This window comes from Lemur catta, chromosome 22 (genome assembly GCF_020740605.2).
Source record: "Lemur catta isolate mLemCat1 chromosome 22, mLemCat1.pri, whole genome shotgun sequence".
In the NCBI taxonomy this organism is placed as follows: domain Eukaryota; kingdom Metazoa; phylum Chordata; class Mammalia; order Primates; family Lemuridae; genus Lemur; species Lemur catta.
In genome coordinates, this window is record NC_059149.1 from 24748189 (window position 1) to 24775489 (window position 27301).

At 35.1% G+C, this 27301-nt stretch overlaps 1 protein-coding gene across 6 annotated transcripts in view; it reads left to right on the forward strand.

Moving 5' to 3' along the window:
* PPP2R2A (protein phosphatase 2 regulatory subunit Balpha) overlaps nt 1–27301 on the forward strand; it is a 62617-nt gene that overhangs the window by 33495 nt on the left and 1821 nt on the right. For 2 of the 6 annotated variants that reach the window (XM_045535793.1, XM_045535795.1), the window contains 7 exons: nt 5450–5547; nt 12793–12958; nt 17245–17357; nt 18496–18673; nt 21722–21886; nt 22815–22984; nt 25242–25333. In XM_045535793.1, the coding sequence (XP_045391749.1) occupies nt 5450–5547; nt 12793–12958; nt 17245–17357; nt 18496–18673; nt 21722–21886; nt 22815–22984; nt 25242–25333 (982 nt within the window). Of the gene's footprint in view, nt 1–5449; nt 5548–6474; nt 6546–12792; nt 12959–17244; nt 17358–18495; nt 18674–21721; nt 21887–22814; nt 22985–25241; nt 25334–27301 lie in introns of those variants that run through there. The other 4 variants (XM_045535796.1, XM_045535794.1, XM_045535797.1 and 1 more) reach the window with 4 other exon arrangements.

The window sequence follows — 27301 nt, forward strand, 5'->3', positions numbered from 1 at the left end:
TTTTCTTATGGTATGGTTTACAATTTACACACAGTGAAATCCACCTTTTTTAGCGCACAGTTCTTCAAGCTTTGACAAAAACCTAGTCATATAGCCACCACAACAGTCAACATACAAAGAAGTTCCATCACTTTTCAAAATTACAGGCCTCTTTGTAGTCAGTCTCTACCCCACCCTACCCCTAACAACCACCAATCTGTTTTCTCTCCTTCTAGTTACGCCTTTTCTAGAATAGGGTATAAATGGAATCATGTAGTATGGGTATAGCCTTTTGAATCTGGCTTCTTTCACTTAGCATAATGCATTTTGCATTATCTGTGTTACTTCTTGTATCAGTAGTTGTTTCTTTTTTATTGCTAAGTGGTGTTTCGTTGTGTGGCTAATACATTTTATTTATTCATTTCCCAGTTCGAGGGTCTTTTGGGTTGTTGAGTCACAGGTAAGTGTTTGTTTGCAAACTGCTGAACTTTTTTTCCACCCCAAAGTTGGGTATGCTATATGCCCCACCATGTTGCATTCTCATCAGTAATATGTGAGTAATTGCTCAATACCAGCACTAGGTATTGCTAGATTTTTAAATTTTAGTCATTTGAATGGTATGTAGTAGTATATCTTTACTTTCTCCACCTCATGGAGATTCATCTATCAAGGTTTCTGTGGTAACTTTTATACTAATGGCTGTTACATATCTGTTACCTCATCTCCCTTCCTAAGCTCTAGTCACTATTCCGAAATTCCCTTTGCTTTGTAATTTTTTTTTTTTAACTCAGTGGTGTATCGTAGTCCACATGTTTCTCAATACAGATCTGTTATTTTTTTAACTGAGCATGTGCAGCTACATGTGGACAGCCTTCGGAAGGGATATATACTAAGATAACAGTGGTTTTCCCAGAAGTGGGCTAAGAGTGATGATTACCCTTTTTCTGCAAAGTAGTTTATTTGTGAGATTAAAAAAATAGTGAAGTTAATTTTAAAGACCCGTGATCTCATTATTGCACAATCTCTTAAAATCATCTTGTATATAAATACATCTGATAAATAATTTGCATGAATTTGCCAAAAGACTTCATCTGTTCCCTATGTTGTGTTTCAGTGGTGGGATTTCAAGGTTCTTATTCTTTAATTTTTGTAAGTTGGTTAGTTTACGGTGATTATGATGTCATTTTTTTATTATACAAAACAATGCTATCTTAAATACATACATACTTAGATTCCTGTAAATCTTTTTTTTTTTTTTTTTTTTTTGAGACAGAGTCTCACTTTGTTACCCGGGCTAGAGTGAGTGCCGTGGCATCAGCCCAGCTCACAGCAACCTCAAACTCCTGGGCTTAAGCGATCCTCCTGCCTCAGCCTCCCGAGTAGCTGGGACTACAGGCATGAGCCACCATGCCCGGCTAATTTTTTTGTATATATATTTTTAGTTGGCCAGATAATTTCTTTCTATTTTTAGTAGAGACGAGGTCTCACTCTTGCTCAGGCTGGTCTCGAACTCCTGACCTCGAGCGATCCACTCGCCTCGGCCTCCCAGAGCTAGGATTACAGGCGTGAGCCACCGCGCCCGGCCGAGATTCCTGTAAATCTTTTTAAAGTGCTTTTATAACAATAGAGTTTTCAGGTTACAAAATAGTTGATTAAACAATTGGTTATTAATCTTTAGCTATTTTATTGTGGTTAGAGGATGTGGTCTTTAAATTTACAGTTGGAATTATTTAAGACTTTCTCTGTGGCTTAATGTATGAGGTTTTCGAATTGCATACCTTTTTAGAAGAAATACATACTTTTCATATTGGTATGAATCTGTATTTGTGTGTCAGTTATATCTTTTAGGTGTCTATCCCTTTCCCCCCCCCCCAAGTTTCACCTCTTTCCCTACTCTTGTTATCTGTCGGGGTTGGAGAGGGGTATATCAGTCTTCCGCTAGATTTTTGTCAACTCCTCTGTTCCTAATAACCTTGAAAATTATAAAGTAAAAATCTTCTTTGAGCATAAAGACTTAATGTCTGTTACAGTTTCATCATATCATCTATTTATATATACACACTGTAAAACCCCTTTGTCCTATTGAATTCTTTTTTTTTTTTTTAACTTAATTCTACCAATCATTTGGGGGCATTGTTGGCATTTACTAGGCATGGGCCAAGTGTGATAGCTAGCTAGTTGGCAGTTTGTAGGACAGTTTTCAACAAGAAAAGATTGTTCCATGGTCTGCATAACTTAAAATATTCTGCCAAATGTTCATGATACCAAAAAAAGCTTCTTTATTTTCTAAGCCTAAAACCCAATTCTGTTTTACTTATCAAACCAGGGCATGGGCTTAATGTACATACTGAAATTTACTTTGTAAATCAAGGGAAGGTTATACTTTGAAATACAGGAATTTTACAAAGAATTTGTAATTTTGTAAAATCGTATCACCAGGGCAAGGCTGCTAATGGTTTTTGTGTTGCCTCTGTATACCTGTAAAAGTCTGGATTTATAACTGACCCCTTTGTGTTGATTACATACAGTGTCATCGTGCTTGCGTATATACATTTTAGTCGTAATTTTTTCCAAATATTCTCTACCCCACCCCAGGACTGTTAAAACACTTGATACTATCCCACAGGTCATGTCTTTTGTTTTCTCCCTCGCTTTGCTTCATTTTAATTCTATAGCCAGGTCTTCAAGTTCCTGATCTATTCTATTACAGTATTTAATCTGTTAGTCCTAGCCATTGTATCTTCTATTTCAAATAGTACATTTTTCATTTTTAGACGTCCATTTTTTTGTCGTTTGTCTTCCATTTTTCATCATGTTCATGATTTATTTTTGCATATGGAGCATATTTCAGTAGCTGTTTTTAGGTCTGGGTTTGCTAGGACCTTAATTTCATCATTTTTGTTGTTTTTGGTTAGTTTCTGTTGGCTTATTTTTCTGATTATGGGTCATATTTTCCTTCTTGTTTATCTTTCTGGTAATTTATTAATAGACTGGAAACCAAACATGGTGAATTTATGTTGTTGAGTGTTGGATTTTGTCCTAGCATATAGTTAAAGTACTTGGGCTTGATTGGATCCTTTCCATGTTTGTTTTTAAACTTTGTTAAGACAAAATCAGTCTTGAGTGCTGATCTAGCCGCATTACCAAGGTGATACTCGCCTGAGAACTCTACTTGATGTATTAATGTGAACTAGGCGGACGCCACGGCACTCTAGCCTGGGCAATAGAGTGAGACTCTGTCTTTAAAAAAAAGAAAGAAAAACAGGTTAAGAATTCTCTTAGTTCCAGCATTCTCAGATTTGCAATAAAATTCAGTATCTATCTGTACTGTTTTAGAGGCCTAGGCTATCCAGTATGGAGCCACTAACTGCTTATGGGTATCTGAACATGAGAAGAGTATTTTCTAGCAATAGATTTATTGTTATTTTCCAAAAACATAGATACTGATATTTGCCCAGCCTTGTTTGGGTATGGTATAATATAGGGTCACTGTTTTCAGAACTGTGCTTCCTTAACTTTCACATGTTATGGCACACCTGGAAAGCAGTAGTGTTTGTATGGCATGCTGGGATAAACAGAGGAGGGGGCTTACTACTGGAGGCTGCAGATTGGGTGCTGTGTGATATCCAGGCAGACCCATAATCTATTCTTGGTACACCAGTATGCAGTGGCACAAAGCTCAGTTTCAGAATGTTCTCCATAATTCATTCCTGGGTGTTCCTCTTAGTCTATGAGCAAAATTGTTTGTTTTTGAGATAGGGCCTTGCTTTGTTGCCCAGGCTGGTAGAGTACAGTGGTGTATCATCATAGCTCACTGCAACCTCAGACTCCAAGCCTCAAGCGATCAATCCTCCTGCCTCGGCCTTCCAAAGTGCTGAGATTACAGGTGTGCACCACTGTCCCCAACCCTATAAGCAAAACTTGAATTCATTCTGTTTTTTTATTCATCATTTTTATATGTCACATTCCCAGCAAGACCTTGTGGGATCTTGGCACTTTACAACTCAGAAAAACTTTGAAACCATTCTCCATAAACTTGGAGATTTAATAGGTGTTTATGTATGTGGCCTTTCTTTTCTTATTTTAGAGGGAAAGGAGGAAGGAACACCATGACATAGTGATAAATTTGAATTCTGTTATACAAACCAGAAAAATAGTTCTTCTACCTGAAATATGGCTTTATTAAATATATGCAGTATAAAAATCTCAACAAGAAGGCCACAAATCTGTCCACCCACTCCTCCCCCAAATAAAATTCCTCTACACTGTTCAGCTAAGCAGTGGTTTGGTTGGCTGTTTCTAAAACTTTATCTTTGTTCATTGGCTTTTGGCAAGATAAATAGTTACAAGCACCAGGGTCTTAAGAAAATATGTAAATAGGTAATGCATTCACCCAGTATTTATCTGTCTCAAGGATTTTAGAAAGAGTTGACTTTTATGGTATAAATCTTCGATTCTTGTCCTTTCCCGTTGTCCAGCCTCTTGATATTTGGGCCAGTTGTTTCTCGGATTCCTCAGCCTGTCTAAAGAGTGCCTCTTAAAATACTGTAACCTTGCTACAAGCCAGCACTACTAAGTACATACCACATCACTTTACTGTGGAAATCTCATCATAAAGTATTTGTTCCTGGCATAAGAAATGACACATAGTTAGAGCAGATGTCTTTTTGTTTCTTTTGCATCTTGCCATAAACTCTTTTTCTTCTCCTCCCCACCCCAATCACATGTTCAGAGATCGCACTGTAACTAGCTCTGTGAGTTGGTACTGTTTTCCATTTGGGGTGTTGTGCCCTATTGCTTGCTTTTATTACTTGATTCTGGTTCTGTCTTCCTAGGATAAAGTAGGTGTGGAATATGCCTCCTCACCTCATCCCCTAACCCCAGGTCTCAGTCCTTTTAATGCTGTAAATGCTTTCCTGACTGACTTTAGGTTTTCCGTGGCCAGTTCACTGAAAGAAGGTCAAAGTATTCCCCTTGTTAGGCATTGAGCCTGTCCTGCAACAAGCCCACCCACCTAGCTTTTCCTGCTGCTTGGCAGAGAGGCTAGTCATGTCATGATCATTGACATTTTTAATTCAGTATTAATTATAACAGCTCATGTACGTAACAAGGAGTTGTAATTGCTTTAATTTAGGTATATAAGAAAGAAAATTAGAAAGATAATTATAGGTTAAGGGTGCTGTCATAGAATGTTTCACAGGTTGTTGATTTCTTTGCATTCATGAATTTAGTGAAATATTAATATACTACTAGTGTTTATTATTTGTTGTGTTTCTGTTCATTAAAATAGTTTCATACTGGTTTATTCTGGGGAGGTTTTTTTTGGTGGTTCAAAATATTTATAAAAGAACTTTAAATTCACTTTTTGGTGGCAGGTTGATACTGATTGTTAGGAAGAATATTCTAAGTTCTGAAACTAGTAAGTTGGGAAAGAAAAACTAATGTCTTTTTTTTTGTTTCAATTACACAGCAGATATAATTTCTACAGTAGAATTTAATCATTCTGGAGAATTACTAGCAACAGGGGATAAAGGTGGCAGAGTTGTCATCTTTCAACAGGAGCAGGAGGTAAGTGTTTAAAATTTAATATCTAAATTCAGTTTGATCTTGGGACTGGGGCTTGTGTTGTACTGGAGAATCTCCTCAGAAAATGTTGGAATTTCTTTAAAGAAGTGTGTGTTGAGTAGAACATCCAATATATAGAGAGCTGTTGTTCTCTAAGCTTTGTGTGCATGTGTGTACATGTGCGTGTGCTGTCTTGATTTTAAAACACACTTTAATTGTGAAAAGATTTGGTTAGAGAATGGGGTGGGAAGTGGTGGAATAATCGAAGATTTTAACCAGTTTTGAAGCCTTGACCCTCGGTTATAATTTTTTTCTTAAAGCTCCATAGAGCAAAGTTGCTTTGACCTCTTCTCAATGCTTAGTTTGCTTTGTGTAATTGGAGGTGGGAGGCCAGTTTAAAGAAAAAGCAGCTCAGTTATGACGTTAGTTCATGCTAATACTGTAACAGTGATTTAAATATAAAGGTTTAAATGACAGTTGCATGTATGTGCATGTAATTTATAAGTGCAATGCTAGCTTTTAACGGGAGTTGATGGGAGATTGTTTCTTTTTCTCTTTGAAGAAAGAGAAAATTTCAGAATCTAATTAAAGTGAGTTTTTGTTTTGTTTTTCTTAAAATTTAGGCACACTTCTAAACCTGATAGACCAGATTTCTCACCAAAATTTTGTGCTAAACAAGATTTGTCACACTGGGTTTTTTCTTACTCTCTCCCTCCATTTGTAGATCAGAGTTTAACCTTTAAAATCATGCTTTGCAACATCTGCCCCTGACTATAATATATTCAAAAAGTTTAAAGTAATGTAGATAACTTGCAGGATTTTACCAGTAGTTGTCTAAATCATTACACAGAGTTAGGTTTTAAAGGATTGTGAAATTCCTTAAATAAGCAAAGAATCTAGTAATAATACTACTACTTTGCACTTCTATAGCGCCTTTGACCTGAGGATCTCAAAGTGCTTTACAAACACTAATGAATTAATCCTCACAACACCCCAGTGAGGTAGGTAATTTAATTTTAAAAGAAATGGTTAATAGTGTCTGATTAGAAGATGCACAAACACTAAAAATGTTTCCTTTTATTTACTTATTTTTTATTTATTTATTTATTTTTTTGGTTGGAAGAAAATAAGATTCAAGCTTTGCTTGACAGAGAATGGTCTTGTGGGAAGGGGGAACTAAATAAGTTTTTCGTTCCTGTTTTCAAGCAGCTAAAAATTTGACCATAAGAATTCTGAGATAACATGGGACCTTAAAGATATTACAGTTTCCCTTTATTTACTAATGATAAAGTCAAGATATAAATAAATCACTTTGTTACTTAGTGGCAGAACTAAAAACCACAACCCAGAATTTCTGACGTCATCTTTTCAGTATTCTTTGTTGTCTTTCATGCTAGATAAACAAATTATAGACAAATTAATTTTAATTAGAATTTAGAACGGGCCTTCCCATAGGTTTTCTCTGCCCTTGAATGTATTTTTTTTACCGAAAGGTGATGGCTCTCTACATTTCGGTTTTGTTTTAAAGAAAGGTGTTTGGAGAAAAACCTGTACAAACTCCTTTTGCATACCGTGTTTAATCTTGATGGATAATACACAGGCTTAACATTCTGTGGGTTTCAGGAAGATTCATTTTTAATGAGGACATGGTGTTATTTTAAAATATAAGTTGTCAATTAAAAGCTAATTTGGAAAAGATATTTTGCTTGAGAACGAAGTCATTTTCATCTTCTGTAGGTGGTGGTTTGTTATTAAAGTCAAAATCAAATGTGAAAAAGATGGCTGGAATTTTTTTTTAACGGGGGAAATTTTTGCTGTAGTATGGGTTCAATAGACATAATCAAAGTGTTAGTATTTAGTATTTTCCTAAATGCTGTAAGGAATATATTCATTTGGAATTGAAGGTCTAACATGTAGTTACTGAAATGGTTGAAACATTTTACTTGTATTAGAAAATACGACCCAAAAAATTATTTTAAAGAATAGTCATCTCCTGTGATTCTTTTCCGAAATTCCACTGAAGATTTTGAAGTGCTAATATTTTAAATACATGCCCTTGTAAGAAGAAATAAGTCAAATGACCTGACTTTTTGAGAAGTGCCACTGGTAGGAAAAATAGAACCTACTTTTTCTGTTTCTCTCATCATAACCATATTAAAGAATTCAAGGTCTGCTGTGTTGTCAGTATTGAATGTATTTTCTACTTGAATGATGGGTTTATTGGGCTGTAGCCCCATCATAAATTGAGGAGCGTTTGTATATTGTTTCTGTGTATTGTTTTTTAAAAATTGTTGCCAAAAACACAAAATTTACCCTCCCAGCAGTTTCCAAGTTACAGTGCAATATTGTCAACACATGCACATTGCTGTACAACAGATTGCCAGGACATCCCAGCCCCAGTCCAACATGACTGAAATTCTGCATCCACCAAACAAGAACTCCACCTTCTGCTCCTACCAGCCCCTGACAAAACCACAATGCTACTGTTCCATTGCTATGAATTTAGCTGCTTTAGATAGCTGTTAGAAGTGGAATCATGCAGTCAGGATTTGCTTTTTAAGGCTGCGTAATATTCCGTTGTGTGGATAGACCACATTTTCTTTATCCATTCATCTGTCGATGCACGTGTGAGTTACTTACACCGTTTAGCTCTTGAGAATAATGCTGTTATGAACATGGCTACACATATACCTCTCTGAGGAGGTCCCATTTTCAATTCTTTTGGATAAAATCCAGAAGAGAAATTTCTGGCTAATGTGGTAGTTCTGTTCTGTTTTTGTGTAGTTTTTTTTTTTTTTTTGAACCTCCATATTGTTTTCTATAGTGTCTGCACCATTTGATGTGGTGTATTTTTAAAATCTCTGTTAAATATACATGGAGAAAAATTTATTTAAAACTAAATATACACAGAAAAGTGCACCAAACAGCAGATTATCAGATAGCAAACATCTAGGTGAAGAAATAGAGCTTCCCATACTTCCATTAAACCTTCTCTTACCTCTTCCTCTCCTTGTGAGTCTTCTCATAGAGGAAGATGTGAGTGTCTTCTCACACTTAGTTAGGCCTGTAGTTTTAGAACTTTTTTATAACTGGAATCCACAATTGTGTTGTAGAAAGCAGACATTCTGGTTGTTTGAAATTGTGGCCATTAAGAAATGCTGCTGTGAACATTCTTGCTCATGTTTTTTGGTGTGCAGTCATGAATGAAATTAGTGTGCCATGGGGGTAGGCATTCTGTTTTTAGTAGACATCACAGTATAAAGTGGTTCTGCCAGTTTTAATTCTCAAGAGCAGTAAGGAATTTTCTGGCTATTCCCACATCTTTGCCAATGCTTTGTATTATCAGTCTTAAAATTTCAAACATTCTGGGGTTGTGAATGTATTTTGTTGTTTTAATTTGTACTTTCTTGATTAACATTGAAGTTGAGGTTTTTATGTGTTTATGACTATTTGGATATCTTTTGTGAAGTGCCTTTTAAAATCTGTTTTTCTGCTGGGTTGTTTGTCATTTTTCTTACTGATTTGTAGGCGTTTCTTTATACTTTTTGCATATGAACCCTTTGTCAGTTACATTCGTTGGAAGTATCTTCCATTGTGGGACTTGAATGGTGAATTTTAATAAATAGAGGTTATTAATATAGTGTAATTGATCAATATTTTCCATATGGTTGCAGTCCTGTGTAAGAAATACTTTTCTACTCTGTGGTCCAGGAAGATATTATCTTTTAGAACTGCACTGTATAGTATGGTTGCCACTAGATTCATGTGGCTGTTTATATTTAAATTAATCGGGAATTGAGTCCAGTCTCTCTCCCCTACTGCAAGACCTGTTGGAGTGGTCCCTATACCTATCTCCATGGCCCTCTTTGAAAACAGTCTGCCTTACCACTTTAAAATAAATGAAAATAAATACATTTAAATTAACTACTAATAATAAAATTTTAAATTCACTTTCTTAGTCACAGTAGCCACATTTTAGGTGCTCAATGTGTGGCTAGTGGCAGCCATATTGGACAGCACAGATGTAGATATTGCCATCATTGCAGAAAAGTTCTGCTGGACAGTGTTGTCCAAAAGCTTAGTTTTGTACATTCACATTTGTATCTCTTATTCATCTGGAATCAGTTCACACAAGTGGTTTGAGGGTAGGAGTCAAGCTGCATTTTATTTCCTATGAATAGTCAATTAACCTGACACCATTTAGTGAAAAGACTGTGCATAGCAAAGCCACCTTTGTCATAATTTGGGCCTATTTCAGGGCCTGTTTCTTTGGCGTATTTGTCCTTGTGCCAGTACCACACTGTCTTCGTTACTTTGCTTTAAAACTTGGTTATAATATAGTATCCTTTATATAGTTGTGAATTCTGTTTGCATCTATGTTGAAAATGTATAATTATGTTTTTGTGTACTGTGTTTTTAATGTATGTCAGATGTGTCTTTTTCAAAGATTCCAAAGCACTATTATAGGTGTTGGAGATAAAGCACTTCTAAATTTGTTACAGAAAATTTCACACAAATAGATTGTATGGTCAAGAAAATAGATTCTCTTAGTTATCATAAAGGCAAGCTAAGAAAAAAGAGGGAGGTCAAAAGACAGTGCAGGTAAATAAACCCCAATATGAAGCTTTCAAAGATGTATCAAAATTCTCTGTGACTATAGGTGAGGTTTTAAAGCAAAAATAAAAAATGCATTCTTTGATGCATTCTCATTTGAGTGGCACAGTGTTGAGGACATAAGATTGTGTTTCTTTGTATTCAGACTTGCTCACAGTCCTTGGTTCCTGCAGGAAACAACGTCACAGTCATTATAATCTAAATAGCCCTTCCCCAAGTGTTAGGAAAAGTTCTGCTGCTGCTGAGGGCTCTGTTCTCAGTAGTATTGACACTATGACAGGGTTACTGGGCTACTACTGGGCATACGCATGTTTTGTAGCCTCTTCTATTTTGTTACTGCTGCTGTCATCTCTGCCTTTTTTTTTTCTTTTTTGTCCTGTAGGCTTGTCTTTAAAATTTGTTTTACTGTAATTTTAGTGGAGTTTCAGGAGAGGGGAGGCTAATGTATGTGTTCAGTCTGACATCTTTTTTTAGACATAATTTTCTCCCTGTGTGATATAATTTTTTTGTGTTGCAAAGAGATGGTGCTTCATGAAGTCCATTGAGTCTGCCAGACACCTCTATGGTTTTGGTTTTGGATCATGTAATAGATCGTGTCTATTGACAATGTTGTTATTGAGTCTTCAGGGTGATGTTGTTCTGTTTCAGAAAATATTTTCATAGGTTTGCCCTTTTCTTTACTCATCAAATATAGTGTTTGGCTTGCCCTTGGCACTTCATATGGCTCACCTCAATTGTATGGATCTTAATTTCTACTTTTGACTAAAGTTTTATGGACACAGGTTACTTGAAGGTGAGAATTCTGTGCTATTAAATCTTTATCCCACTAGCACCTGGTGTACATTGTAGTATATACTCTAGTCTCTCTTTGAAATATTACATGAAAAACCAAAGTTTAAAATGTAACATTAAAAATTGAAGCTGAGTGGCTCATGCCTGTAATCGTACCACTTTGGGAGGCTGAGATAGGGGGAATTGTTTGAGGCCAGAAGTTCAAAACCAGCCTGGGCAACATAGCAAAACCCCATCTCTACAAAAAAATGTAAAAATTAGCTGGGTGTGATGGCACATGCCTGTTATCCCAAATACTCTGGAGGCTAAGGTGGGAGGTTCACTTGAACCCAGGAGTTTGAGGTTACTTTGAGCTTTGATCACACATTGCACTCCATCCAGCCTGGATGACAGAGTGAGACACTGTCTTTTAAAAAAATAAAAATTGAATTGCTTTTTAGCACATTGTAGTTTTCTTGCAGAGTATGATGATAAACCTTGTAGGACTTGGTGAGTAATTTTAGGAGAAAGAATAATGAAATTTCTTCTAAAGTGATATTTGAGTATATATGTGTAATGGATTTGGTTATCTAATTTGGTATATAAGTATGGTAATGAGACCAAGACTCTAAGTTTGATTTTTACCCCATTGTGTGTCCCTGGTGTGGCTTTTATGTTTTGTGGTGCACTCGGTATTCTTAGCATTGACAGACCCAGTCTCTAATAAGTGATACTGCTGTCAAAGAGGTCAAATGTAACTGCACATGAACAATGCAGATCATCCAGCTAATGGGAAAAACAACCCAAAACATGCACTTTCAAGGTGATTCAAGGAGGTTTTCTTTTGATATGGAGAATAATAATCTATTTTTATTATTAAGTAATCCTAAATGTTTGACTGGATAACTCACTTAAAATAGTTGACTGTCAATAATACTGAATTCTATATTTATACTATTTTCTGTAGGTTCTTCTTTGAACTAGACTTTTAGTGGTTCTGATGAAAAGGTTTTTAATCATGTGATGATAGGTCAAAAGATGAAATTCTGAACATGATTATAATTCTCACTTTTGCTGAGGTATTAGTGTTAACTGAAATCCTTCACAAATAGTCTCTTTATTCAGTAGCTTAAATTATATTCTTTCAGACTGATACTAAATGAAATTAATCATTAGTGTGTGTGAGACCCATAGAAGGCTAACTCAAGGAGGGTAAGCAGTCGTTGGTGGGGTGGCATGGGACCATTGTGGGGTAGTGCTGAATATGGGCTTGATCAGTAACTGAGTTGTCTGTAGCAGTGGTCTTGGGGTGCGAGGTAGGAATAAAATGGTGTCACTATCACTGCATTTATGAGAGCTCTTCTATATTGAGTTTTTCAGGAGTGAAATAATGGAAAGGCAAGTATCAGAAAGGAAAAGGTACATAATGTTAAATAAGAGATTGGCAGTTGACCCTAGAGTGGGGAGAGAAAGAGCTGTTGCCTCAGCCATCTCTTTCTGAGCAAGCTTTAATCCTTACTTCTTAGGTGAACTCCCTCATTATGGCTGCTCAGAGTTTTTTTCATCAGTAGGCCTCCATGCTATGAAAAATACAACAGTAAATTAGTAATTAAATTGATTCATATTTTAATGTCACTGTTTTCTTAATGACTTGGGGTGATTTATTGAGCTTTACTTAGCCTTTTTTTCTCTTTAAGCTTTCTTATTTATTCCTTGAAGGCCTTTACATATAAAGAATATAATTATATGTAAGATAAAGCTAATGAGCTATTTAGAATTTACAGGGTCTGTTGGAATTGATTACGTTTGGTTATTTTGAAATACCTTTCAACAATGGTCCAAATATTTTTGTTTCCATTGTAGAACAAAATCCAGTCTCATAGCAGAGGAGAATATAATGTTTACAGCACCTTCCAGAGCCATGAACCAGAGTTTGACTACTTGAAAAGTTTAGAAATAGAAGAAAAGATCAACAAAATTAGGTGGTTACCCCAGAAAAATGCTGCTCAGTTTTTATTGTCTACCAATGGTAAGTGTACATTTTTTCTTTTCATGTGCCCACTGTGTGCACATAACCCATAGAGGATACTCTCCTCTTTTCAGAAAAATCATTGTTTAAGAGTCCTCTGAAAAGGAGATTTTCCTTCCCTATACAGAATATAAACTCTACTTCTTTCCCTTTTTTATTGTTCAGTTATAGTTTTTAGATTATCTGAAAGATTCTCAGGACCAAGTTTTTGCTTAGCACACCCAGTTCGTAGTGAGAAGAATGGGCTGCTACCCCACTGGAGTTAGGTCACATGGCTCTTTCTGCCACTTCTCAGCTTACTAACCTTGGGCAGTTTCCTAACACTGACTTGACTTTTCCTCCTCAGCAAACTGGAGATAGTAATTTCTGTATTATAGTATGGTTGCAAATAGTAAATGGGATAGCTTCTGGCATACATAAAGAGTGCAAGTGCTCAATGAATGTTAATTTCCTTTCCTTCTTCTTCTTTTTTTTTTTATTTTGAGACAGAGTCTCACTTTGTTGCCTGGGCTAGAGTGAGTGCCGTGGCGTCAGCCTAGCTTACAGCAACCTCAAACTCCTGGGCTTAAGCGATCCTCCTGCCTCAGCCTCCCGAGTAGCTGGGACTACAGGCATGCGCCACCATGCCTGGCTAGTTTTTTTTCTCTGTATATTTATTTTAGTTGTCCGGATAATTTATTTCTATTTTTAGTAGAGATGGGGTCTCGCTCAGGCTGGTCTCGAACTCCTGACCTTGAGCGATCCACCCGCCTCGGCCTCCCAGAGGGCTAGGATTACAGGCGTGAGCCACCACGCCCGGCCTCCTTTCCTTCTTTTTAAGTGTTCTTAGATTCTACAAAGAGTATTTCAAACTATAAATACAAAGTACTTTTGTCAGATGATGGTCTCCGTTTCAGGATGCTCTCTAGGAGAGCCTCTTCCTACTTGACCCCATTACCATACTGCCTTCTTCCCCACAAGCCACGTGGCTGGAAGAAGATCACTTGTCCAGGGAAAGTTACTAAGTGAGGATTAGAGCTGTGTAATGACTCATGACTCTACCTGAATTAGAAGTCCTTTATGACAAGTGAAAGAATTGGGTGATATCATTTTGTTCTTCTAAATTTTTTTACTATGAGTTGTTGTTACTTGGTTGGGGTCTTGAGTCTAAAGAGAATCACTAGAGTGATTGAAGGGATACTTGAGTTCCAGGTAGCCACGGTCTATAAAAATCTGTTACTAAAACTTTTTGAGGTTGGCATAAGGTTATCCTATCTCCTGTTAATAGAAGCAAATTTCTAGCACCTAGACCTTACCGTTCTTTGCCATTTGCAGCATGTAAACTCAAGTGACTTCTAGGGTGTGACATGGTGGAAGATATTGAGTGCCCCTTACATCTGATTTATGCCATAGAGCCCACTATGTTGAGTTCTTAGAAATGCAGTCCACAAATGATGCCACACTCGCTGATGCAAGTGTTTGCCTCCTCCTAGGTGCTCATTTTTCTGATTATCAAAGCTGTTTCCAACCAACCCATCGAAATTTGTGCCCTCTGCCTTTTTTCACAATAAACTACATTCCCCTCTCCTCCTCATTAAAAAAAAAATAAACAAATAACTACCTAAAGCCTATTTAAACTATTTAACTCACAGCATGATAGATGGAGGAACTGTGTTTACTTCTGTCACATGTTGGCTTCACTTAGATCAGTTTTAATTTATATGATAAACTGTTATTTCAAATAGCACTTGGAGACACTGCTCTTTTCTTTAGAAAATATCAAATAATCAAATAATACATAATTACACTATTTATATACTTTGTACTTTTAGAAGTAAATGTTCGGAAGTCTTATGTTATACATTTCCTGTATTGGAATATTTTATGGCAGTTTATTATAGGCTAAATTGGTTTAATTTTTATAAAGGGAAATGTCTTTAAAATGTAGGCTGGGGTAGAGAGAATAGTCTGATGAAGCTTCACATACTTTTCACCCAGTTTCAACAATTCTTAGTTCATGGCCAATTTGTTTCTTAGGTACTTCTCCTTCCCCTCCCCGCAGTGTTATTTGGAAGCAAATCGCAGCTCAACTCACATATACATTAAATCTTAACTATCTTTCAATTCTCTTTCTATCCATACATGTCTTCCATAGAGGCCTCCATGTGCTCCTCTGGCAACATGTAAGCACCGGAGGAGCCTTTCTAGTCACTGAACACTGCAAAGGCCTGTGGAAGGAGAAACCACTGGGAATTCCAGTGGTTTGGTCAGGGGTATTTCGGTTTTTCAGTTTTTTTGTTCAAGAGTTTTCTTCCTATAACACTATTAGAAACCAAAAACTAATTTCATCTTATCTGAAAGTTTGATAAATATATTGTGGTTTCTTTATCTGGATCTTTAATAAGGGTGATGGATTTAAACAAGCCCACAAGGCAAGATAATTGTGGGGATGGGTGGGGCTGTCACACTTGTCATCTTTATGTAGCGACTTTAGAACAAATATTTACTTCTCCCCAAGTACAGAATTTAGGCTCATATCTATTAATATATATAAAATATGTAAATGTATGTAAACTAAATAGCACACAGAAAACACATATTACTTCGACATAATTATAAACAAGATTATATGGGTTTAGAAGAACTAATAGATTATAAGTTACTAAAGTTAGCAGTTTCTCTCTGTTTACACTTGAGAAGGGCATCCATGGAGCAGTTATCATGTTCTCTGGGTTACCGGGCTCAAGGGTCACTGGCGTCTCTGAGTTGTTTTTAACTACTATAAAATGCCTTTATACACTATTTCAAAAACTTTTGTTACACCCATTTGCTTATGAAAGATCATTAGGAATGTGGTGCTTTTATATAAGAATGCTGTTTTAGGATTTTAGCACAAAGTTTTAAATAAGCATACATGAGTCCATAGTGATACAAATAAATAGGGGGAAAGGATGCTTCTTGTTGGAGAATTCTAAATAGTATGTGTGAATAAATACTCTGTCCTATAGGGAGTGTAACTTAATTCTTCCTTTAAGTTTAGGCTGGACTTAGTGGCTCACTTCCAAAGGATAGAGTCTGGCAAGGGGGAAATGGTAATTGTACAGTGGAGAAACCGGGCAGACACTTAATCAAGTGACCAAAGTTAACACCACGAGCAATAAGTCATGTTGATACCATGTATCCCCTTAAATGATGCCCTGAGAAGTTACTTCATCTCTCTATTCATCCTGAAAACCCTTTGTCGCAGTCTGATCATGAAAAAACAGCAGACATACTTAGTTGAGGGATAGTTTACAAAATATCTGCCCACCACTACTCAAAACTGTCCAGATCCAGAAAAATAAGGAGAATGTGAGAAACTGTTAAAGTCAGAGAGACTAAGGAAACTTGATAACTAATTGGATCCTGGAACAGAAAAGGGATATTAGTAGAAAACCTGGTGAAATTTTGAGTAAAGTATAGTTTAGTTAATAGTAGTATACATTATTAATTTCTAAGTTTTGACAAATGTATCATGGTTGCATAGATGTTGACATTAGAGGAAACTGGGTGAAGGGTGTATAGGAACAGTGTTTTATTTTTACAGCTATTCTGTAAATTTAATTTCAAAATAAAAGTTTATTTTTAAAAAGATGTCTTTATTTATATCCTTAAATGCCTAGGAATTTTGTCTTCTTAAAGGTCTTCAGTGTATCCTTTCAATCAGTTTTTTTTCAGACCCTGTTTTCTACATATGAATCCCTGACACAGGAGGGGCAAAGATAGATTTTAGAAGGAAGCATCCAGGCCTGTGAAGGACTCTGTGGAGTCTTTGATAGGATCTGCTGGGAAGGTGGGACCAAGGGAGATTTTTCATAGGATTTTGAGTCTAAATAATAGGCAGTCTTAACGACTACATTGTTTATTCTCTTTAAATTTTTAAAAATTAAATATTGAATATACATGAGTATATGTATTAATATATGTTTATGTATATATAGACATATGTGTTTGCATATACATACGTATACACAATTTTTTCCCTCTAGCATTAATTATGTTTAAAGGATAGAGACCTGGCTGTGACTTAATTTGAATATCATGTGGCATTTTATGAGTGCCATTAATGTATAAATTTGTGATTTCTATACTTATATGTGTATGTGTTTTTATTCACCTGATAATAGGAAAGTTTTTAGTAAGATAATGGGTTTTTTCTTGGAATCTTTTTAGGTAAAATATGAAATGGCCTATTTTAAATGCCGTAAAATGTTTTTTATCAGTATTACCTTTTTTATGTTTAAGGACTTTCTTTATTCTCTCCTTAGATAAAACAATAAAATTGTGGAAAATCAGTGAAAGAGACAAAAGACCAGAAGGGTATAACTTGAAAGAGGAAGATGGAAGGTATAGAGATCCTACTACGGTTACTACACTACGAGTAAGTTCATAATAGTTACCTGTATTTATATTATATAACATATTTCCAGACAGAACTTGAGTAGGCATAATTACAGTCTATCCCTCTTCCCCAGTAATTAATCACGTTGTAGGACATTGAATAATTTCCATTTAACACATTAACTGCCATGTGAGTTGTATTTAACTCCTGCTAGTTTGAGCCCCGGACTCATGAAGTAAAACCTGGGCAAAACCATGCAGTTGGTTCGTGAAAATCTTGTTGATGTTCTTATTGTTACAATTAATATCGTCAATTTAATTCTAAAAATGTGTATTAAATGAAGTCAATAATTTTTTTCTGTATTTATGTTTACCATTAAATTACACTTAAGCCTGACAAGTGAAGAAAAACACTTTTACCCTTATGAACTGTTTTTCAAGTTTTCACGTTACTTTTTATATTATTAATTTTCAAGTTTTGTATTACTTTTTTATTAGGAAAAAACACAAAACAATGAAAAATTTATAATCTTTTTGTTTTCGAAGTTCTGTTTTCATAATAAAACACCACGGCCCCAAGGAAAAATATTTTTTCTCTAGTGTGGCAGTCATGGTGTTAAACATAGAAACTGTCATACATAGAGGTCTCGCTGTAGCCAGGGACAGGAGCAGGACTCAAATACAAGATTGTCTTTTATACTAGACCACATTCTTTTGTTCTCATGGTTGGAATATCAGCTATTATAAAATTGAGTTTCAAGATTAATTTTCTTTGGAGATAAAAAAAGCAGAAATAGACCAAATCTTACAGTTGTAGCTAAAAACATACCAAGAATTAGATGCAGTGGGTTGGTTTTCTTTTTAGCATCTTTAATTTGATCCATAAACATTTATTAGCTTGGCAAGACTTTTCAAGCAAAAGATTGGTACTAAGAAGAACTGCAAATTCTAATATTGCTACCAGTAAAAGAAGGTAAACTGCCCAAATTCATTTTTCTTCTTCGAGCTTCAACACTTTAAAGGATCAACATCAGTTGCCTTTTAAAAGTAAATTTATATACTATTGTACTGTTCTATGTTCCCTCAAAAACTAAAATAATGAAATTTTCTGAACCTTAACTGCTATTTGAAACAATGAGCCTTTTGTAATTTCTGTTTCTCGTGTGTCTTATTGACAGGTGCCAGTCTTTAGGCCCATGGATCTGATGGTCGAGGCCAGTCCACGAAGAATATTTGCCAATGCTCATACATACCACATCAACTCAATTTCTATTAATAGTGATTATGAAACATATTTATCTGCAGATGATTTGCGGATTAATCTTTGGCATCTGGAAATTACGGACAGAAGTTTCAGTATCCATTTGGTTTCCTTTTTTGGTGTTTGGTAAAGAAGGCATGTTGTGCCCATATTGGGTTATTTTCATTTCTCCTTAATGTATATAATTCCTTCTTTTCTTAGTGTCTTTTTTAATATAAATGTGGCTGCTTATTTTTTCTTTGTATTTAAATGATTAAACATTGGGTAAGTTATTTGGTAAAGGGCATATAATGTATTGAATTCATGGAATTTTAAGGAATTTTCCTATTGTACCTATGAAAATAGGAATATTTTTATAAGTTATTTTTGTTTAAATAATAAAATTCATGGAGTTATTTAAAAGTTTTTTAATTATAAAAATGGTCTTGTTAAGGTTAGAAAACGAAATTTGTATAAGTCATGATGAGTGATCAAGTCAGTAGAAATGCTTACAGTAAAAAAACACTTTTCTCCAAACCTCCTTTTTATTGTTTATATTCTCCTGAAATTTTTCTGTGCATATACAAGTGTGTGATAAATATATATACCTGTGCACATGCATATAGTGTATACATACAAATACAGAAATGTATATGAATATATTTGTTTTTAAGTATGTTTTAAAAAATTCTTTTCTTTTTCTGATTTTGAATCTACAAATGTTTGTTTTTCTAATACTCCAGAACTGCAGAGGTATAGATCTCACTCCCTTTTTTAAATTTTTTAATTTTTAATTATTATGGGTACATAATAGTTGTATATATTTATACAGTACATGTGATGTTTTGATACAAGCATACAATATGTGATAATCACATCTGGGTAATTGGGGTTTCCATCACCTTAAGCATTTAAGAATTCCTTGTGTTAGGAACATTCCAGTTCCATTCTCTTAGTTGTTTTAAAGTATACCATAATTGACTGTAGTCAGTTGGTTGTGCTAATATTGTTTGTTCTAACAGTATTTTTGCACTCATTAACCAGCCCCACTTTGTACCTCTTCCCAGTTACCTTTTCCAGCCTCTTGTAGCCGTCATTCTACTCTCTGTTTTCGTGAGATCAGTTGTTTTAATATTTAGCTCCCACATATGAGTGAGAACATGCAAGATTTCTCTTTCTGTGCTTGGCTTATTTCACTTAACATAATGTTCTCCTGTTCTATCCATGTTGTTGTAAATAATAGGATTTCCTTATTTTTTGCGGTTAAATAATATTCCATTGCATATATGTACCACAGTTTCTTTATGCATTTATCAATTGATGGACACTTAGGTTGTTTACAAGCTTTGGCTATTATGAATAGTGCTGCACAGATTAGCTCTTTAATATATCGATTTCCTTTCTTTTGGATATATACCTAGCAGTGGGATTGCTGGGTCATATGGTAGTTGTATTTTTAGTTTTTTGAGGAATCTCCATACCATTTTCCATAGTGATTACGCTAATATACATTCCCACTAACAGTGTACCAGGGTTCTTTTTCCACATCTTCACTGGCATTGGCTTTTGCCTATCTTTTTGATAATTGGGGTGAGATGATCTCATTGTAGTTTTGATTTGCATTTCACTGATGACTAACAATGTTGCACATTTTTTCATACACCTGTTGGCCATTTGTATGTCTTCTTTTGAGAAATGTCTATTCAGATCTTTTCCCCATTTTTAATTGGATTTTTTATTTTTTTCCTATTGAGTTGTTGGAGCTCCTTATATGTTCTAGTTATTAATCCCTTGTCAGGCGGTTTGTACATGTTTTCTCCCATTATTCTGTGGGTTATCTCTTCACTTGTTTCCTTTTATTGTGCAGATGCTTTTTTAGCTTGTTTTGATCCCATTTGTCCACTTTTGTTTTGGTTACCTGTCCTTTTTGGGGTACTACTCAAGAAATCATTGCCCAGACCAATGTCTTTGAGTATTTCTTCAATATTTTCTTTTAGTAATTTCATAGTTTCAGGCCTTAGATTTATTTGATTCTTGTATATGGTAAGAGTTAGTGGTCTGGTTTCATTCTTCTGCCTGTGGATATCCAGTTTTCCCAGCACCATTTGTTGAAGAGACTATGCTTTCCCCGATGTATGCTCTTGGGCACTTTTGTTGAAAATGAGTTCACTATAATAGATGTGTGGATTTATTTCTGAGTTCTCTATTCTGTTCCATTGGTCTAAGTGTCTTTTTTTATGCCAGTACTACACTGTTTTGGTTACTACAGCTCTATAGTGTAATTTGGAGTCAGGTAATTTGATTCTTTCAGTTTTGTTCTTTTTACTCAGGATGGCTTTGGCTATTCTGGGTCTTTTGTGTTTCGTATAAATTTTAGGATTTTTTTTTTCTATTGCTGTGAAAAATGCTGTTGGGGATTTTTTGATGGGGATTGTATTGAATCTATAGTTTGCTTTGGGTAGTATGGACATTTGTATCCTCTAAAAAAATTGTTTATAAATGTTAGCTATTACTACTGCTGTCAATGTTCATGTTGTCCAAATGTCACTTGAAAAATTAACAAAGCTTTACCATAGTTTATACTCTACCAACAGTGTGTATGTTGGTAAAAGCCTGTTTTCCTACTCTAGTTAGTGAAAAATTCTCTTTTGTTGTTTTCATTTGTATTTCTTTCATCATGAGTAGATTTGAGCTTTTCATGTTCATCAACCATTTGTATTTCTATTTGTTCTTCTCCAGTTTTTTCACTGGATTTACATATATTTTTATTGATTTCTTTTTTAGCTCCTTTTTTGTATTAAGTAAATTAGTTCTATCTGTGATGCAAATAGTTTTCCCTTTTTTGCCCTCTTGAGGTTTTTATTTGTTTTGGAATTTTCTTACTATTTATGAAGATAAATTTATCAGTTTTTTCTTAATAGTTTCTGAGATTAAACTCTCCATCCTGGAATGATTTAAAATTTTCCTGTGTTCTAATAGTTGTTTGGTTGATTTTTAGCATTAAAAGTTTTAATCCCTCTGGGATTTATACTCAAAAAAGAGTAGAGAGCAATTCAGAATTAATAACTTGTGGTTAGGTCTGTGAATGGATTTTAGGTTTGATAAACATAGATATTACATTTGCCTTTTTTTAAGTGGAAATTCCTTAATAAAATGCTATCCAGATATTGTGGATATCAAGCCTGCCAATATGGAAGAGCTGACAGAGGTGATTACAGCAGCAGAGTTCCATCCAAACAGCTGTAATACATTTGTATACAGCAGCAGTAAAGGAACTATTCGGTTATGTGACATGAGGGCATCTGCTCTCTGTGATAGGCATTCTAAACGTAAGTTTATTGAGTCTTTCTTTAAAATGATAACATATTCTGTTTGTCTGACACGAGCCTCAGACATGGTAAGTACAATTACAGAGGTTTACAAGTCTTAAACCTGTGTGTCCAAGGCCTGTTGTACCCTTTGGTAAACTGCCTACCTCCACATGAGACATTCCAGGCTATTCATCCGGAAGCACACATACTAAGGCTCTCTTGGAGGCATGTGTCTGTTGGTTCCCAGTGAATACATTTTTAGTGCTGTTCTTTGGGAACTTATGGTTGGGCTCTCCAACATTGTGTTCAAGTACAGTAGTAGTTCTTTTCTTTCCTGCCCTCCCTCCTCATTTCCTGCCTTCTTCCTTTCCTGTTTTGAGCTTCCTAGGAAGATTTTTGCTGATGAGAGGTTTTCTTGGCTTCCAAAAAAAAGTTTGAAAACCATTGGATTAAAAAATTAAGGGGTTGCAATAGTCTTGTCTTCATGTTGACTATTTCTAAAACTCCTGAAAATTGGTACATGCTTTTTACAAAAATAATTTTACCTGGCCACTGGAAAATAAAATCCCGGTATGAATTTGGATGGGTGAAGATAGTGTGTTTCTTATGGTGATGAAATAGGCAAAGTCAGTGAGGTATATGGCAGAATATACCAGCCTGGTGCACTGAAGTCGGAACTCCTGGGTGAGTCTGGTTCTGCTAAAGTAGCCACACGACTCTGGAAGTGTACTGCTGCTTTTGTACCTTCAACTTCAATATTAAGTCATTCTCTTAAAGTTTCAGGGGATTACATGGTGCTAGACAGAGAGATGCTTTTCTGTTTTTTATTAGCCTGTCATTTTACTTTACTCTTAGGGAGTTTGTGAATGGGTGTTTCAGGAAATGCTTTGTTCAAGTCAGAATATTCTACACCTTGCCCTTTTTTGTTGTTTTGTTTTGTTTTTAGTGTTTGAAGAACCTGAAGATCCCAGTAACAGGTCATTTTTTTCTGAAATCATCTCCTCTATTTCTGATGTAAAATTCAGCCATAGTGGTCGATATATGATGACTAGAGACTATTTGTCAGTCAAAATTTGGGACTTAAATATGGAAAACAGGCCTGTGGAAACATACCAGGTATTTGCAGTTTTTTCTTTCAATGAGATACACCCTATTTACTTTCAAGTGTTTATAGAGAAGGATTTTGTACTAGGTGTTAATCCTGATAAGGTGTTTGTTCACCATTCACCATTAGGCCTTTTCCCTCAGAGATCCATGAGAATGTTGCTTTTCCTTATGTTAAAATGTATATATACTTAATAGGTTGTGTTGTCTCTTCAGTTTTCCACTTAAAGTGTGATTTGCTACCCACTTGGTTTAGTGTTGACAACTTTTTCCCCTGTGTACATTTAAAGTGAGGAAGAACACTCTTCATTAAGGTCTGGGCAGGAAGAGGATCGAGGAGAATGGTCAGTCCTAGGAGAGGTGCCCATACTCCTTTGTGGCGTATGTGTGGGAGTAGTTGAACTAGAGCTTAAATCTAGCATGCTGAGTCAAATGGACTGGTATTCTGCCTTTTGTCAAGTAACTGTTGTCTTAAGCTAAAGGAGAAGGGCTTGAAAGCCCAACAGATGGCTTTAGGAGTTGCCTGTCCAAACTTTGAAATCCCTTTTGACAAACATAAACCACTCAAGATTCTTTTTAATGGAATTTGAAATTTCAAAATAAATGCGACATTGAAACAAAGGCCAAAGAGATGACATAACTGCTTTGTTTTCAAAGCACGGTATACCATTGAGCAACACAGGTTTTAACTGCATAGGTCCACTTTAGACACAGAATTTTTTCAACCAAGTGCAGAGAGAAAATACAGTATCTGAGGGATACAAAACCCACATATAACGGAGGGCCAACTTTGCATTCATACAGGTTCCACAGGGCCAACTGCAGGACTTGAGTATGGGCAGGTCTGGCTATATGTGAGGATTCTGGAAACAATCCCCTGCATATAACATGGCACAACTGTACATTTGTGTAACTGCCAAAATTGATATATATTCTAGTTATCCTCATCGCCATCTCGTTCCCATTGAGAATAATTGATTTAACCTTAGCTTCATACTCTGTGTGGCGATAAACCTTGTACTGTGTGCATTCTAAAATGTTGCTGAATTATGATGATCTGCCTAATTTTACCTTACTTGCCATTTCCTGCCTATGCTGAATTGGATTAGTGACTGAGAGTAGAGCTACATCATATGCAAGTGTAGCTTCTGTAGATTCAAGTATTTGTATTGAATTTGTACAAGCATCTTGCTGAGTTTTGTGTGATTGAGGGGTATTTTTGGTCTTATTAATTTTTTGCATTACATGCTCACTTTTGATCCTAACCCCACGAGTTACAGTTACTCTATATTACAGATTTTCACTTAATGCCACACAGACATGGCCTGAGTAATTCCACTAAACATTAAAACGGACTCTGAGAATGAATTTAGTTGAGTCATACAGAATAGAGAATTGTAAGCATTTAGGGGGGATACCTACTCTCATCTATCATTATTTCTCTTTAAGAAGAAGGGAGTAAGATAGACATTCCTCTTTTTCCTTTGATCACAACAAATACTTTGGAACTTCTCTTTATAATTTAACAATATAAATGTTGAAATGTATTGTTTCATGGACTATTTTTTAAATAATAGATACGTTTAACTATTACTTTATCCTTTGTGAAATATTAGTAAATATAGAATTATAATTTAAAAAACAGGTACATTTTCATTTTGACATTGTGTAATATCATTTGATACTATGGTATTTTTAATGATGCATATCTAAAGTATTCCTATAATTTATCACCAAACCAGGGCATGGTTATGCTATGCATAGCATATGCATTTAATTGAAAATACAGGTGTCAGTTAAATTTATGCCCAAAAAGATGGTATTTAAAAAGGAAGTAAGTAAAATGTTCAGTGTTATTATCAATAATTAATGGCCTGAAAGCCAAGCAGTGATATTCAAATATTGCTACAATATTCTTTTGGTAGTCTCTCATCTGTGCCATTTTCAAATGTTTTGTGGCCTAAATGTTTTATTCAGGCTTATAAAGGGTGTATGTGCCATGCCCAGAAGGGAGTTTGTCTTTGTTGTACAAAGGACAATGTGCCTCCCTGACAAGGGCTTATGTGTTGTAAAAAGATAAAATGCCTTTATTGTTATTAAGAAGATTGAGATTTAATAATTTTCAAAAGTGTTCATATGTGTCTTTCTTTGCCCTTTCCCCTCCCCCTTTTTTAAGCTCTTGACTTGTTAAATCATTTTCCTAATTTCAGTGGACAGATCTTGAGGTAAACCAAGTATTATGTGCAGTATATTTGTGTTTTTTCCACAGGTGCATGAATACCTCAGAAGTAAACTTTGTTCACTGTATGAAAATGACTGCATATTTGACAAATTTGAATGTTGCTGGAATGGATCTGACAGGTAATTGACTTTAATTCAAACTTCTCATTCAAATATGAATTTTATTAGAGGAAAGAAACTTAGTATTTCATTCCTGCTGGTACGGTTGCCACATTCACCAAAAATATGGCCAGCTTCTTTTAGATTGACTTCCATTACGTTTTAACTTCATTTTCCCCCAAAGATTCCTTGAAATAAATTTAGTAATCTTAGATATTACAGCATAACAATACTGGAAGATAAATTTTAAGCATTGTATTTTACTAGTAAATGTAGAAATACACAAAAAATTCTAGAGATCTAAACTATTATTTAAATATCTTGAAATTTTTCCCTCTTATGAACCAGATAAATGACATTTCTGACATGCTAACATTTAAAATGGTGAAATCGCAGTTTGGTGGTTGTTAGAAATATTTAGGCAGAAGTTATTTCATTTGGATTGTTACACACCAGTCTCTAGTTACTGCATTAACACCTCATAGAAGTGATAATTTGTATATATTTTAACCGTATTATCATTATGCTTTTTATAATCTCTAATTTTGCTATAGCATGATTTGTTTTTTTAGTGTGTTATCAAAATTTATGCCATTATTTCTAAAGATAAATAAGTCTTTCTGTCTTTTAGTTGTCAATATTTAACTGCTGAGTTCCAATAGAACTGAAAATAGTAAAACATTTTGGAATTATTTAAACTTGCATTTAACGTAATTAGAGGTACTTTATTTAACAATAGTTTTATCACGCGGCTTGAATAAGATTCAGGTTTTATAATGTTAGGTGCTATAGATGATAACAGAACTTGGAACATTTTCTTTTGTCTAATTTTTAAAGTTATTATCTGATTTTGACATGAAGACTAGTAATAGGCTAGCCACAGTAAACCTAGAGTCCCATTGGTAGGGATAAGCAAACATTGCCTTTGGGTGCCACTGCTAAACCTGAGACATCAAGAAGGAAGAAGCAAAGAGAAAGAAGACATTGATAATACTCTAGGGTATGATGCAGTGCTACAAGTAGAGTTCTTCCTCATGTTGTTTAAGCATATTGTTAGTAGTAGTATGTTTCATCATCAGAAGGAAGTTATTTACTTTCCTTAATATTAAAAGGATTTTCTTCTGAAATAATTTTAGACTCAGAGAAGATTTGATAGAATAATACAACTCTTCATTTAGCCTTACCCCTGTTGCTATTTGCTGTATCATGGTCTCTTAACTCTCTTTGTCTATTTATAGCTATATCTATCTATATAAGTGCACACACACCTTTTCTTGTGTACCAATTGGAAGTAAACTCTAAACAAGATGTCTATTACCTCTAATTTCATTAATCAATATTTCCTAAAAGATAACGACACCCTCCAACGTAACGACAGTGCAAGCATCTAAAGCAGGAACATTCGCATTGATGCAATATTGCCATCTAATCCACACATCCATTAAAACTCACCAGTTATCTCAGTCATTGTCCTTCATGGCACAGAAAAACAGTCTGGTCCACTATCCACTACAAGATCGTATGTTATGTTTAGTTGTCATATCTTGATAGTCCCCTTTATTCTGGGAGTAGTTCTTTATTCTTTCCTTGCCTTTCATGACCATGGCATTTTTTAAGAACACAGGCCAGTTATTTTGTAGAATATTTCTTAATTTGAGTGTTATCTAATATTTCCTTATGATGAGATTCAAGTTATACATTTTTATCAGGGCTTTCTTAGAGATGGGTGCCTAATGATGCCTTTTAAAAGTTACAAATAGCCATAGCCTGGTTGTCTAATCCATGGGGATGCCAATCTAAATTACATAAGCCATTTTTAAATATATATAGTTTTATTTTCCAGGGACATGCACCAACTTGAGTTTGATTACAATTGTTGTCAGGTGTCCTTTGGAGGGGATTGACAGTACTAACTAGATGGTAACCATTTATATCTAATAAATGACCTATGCATATAAATATTACTGTGAACAACCCCCTAGTATCCTG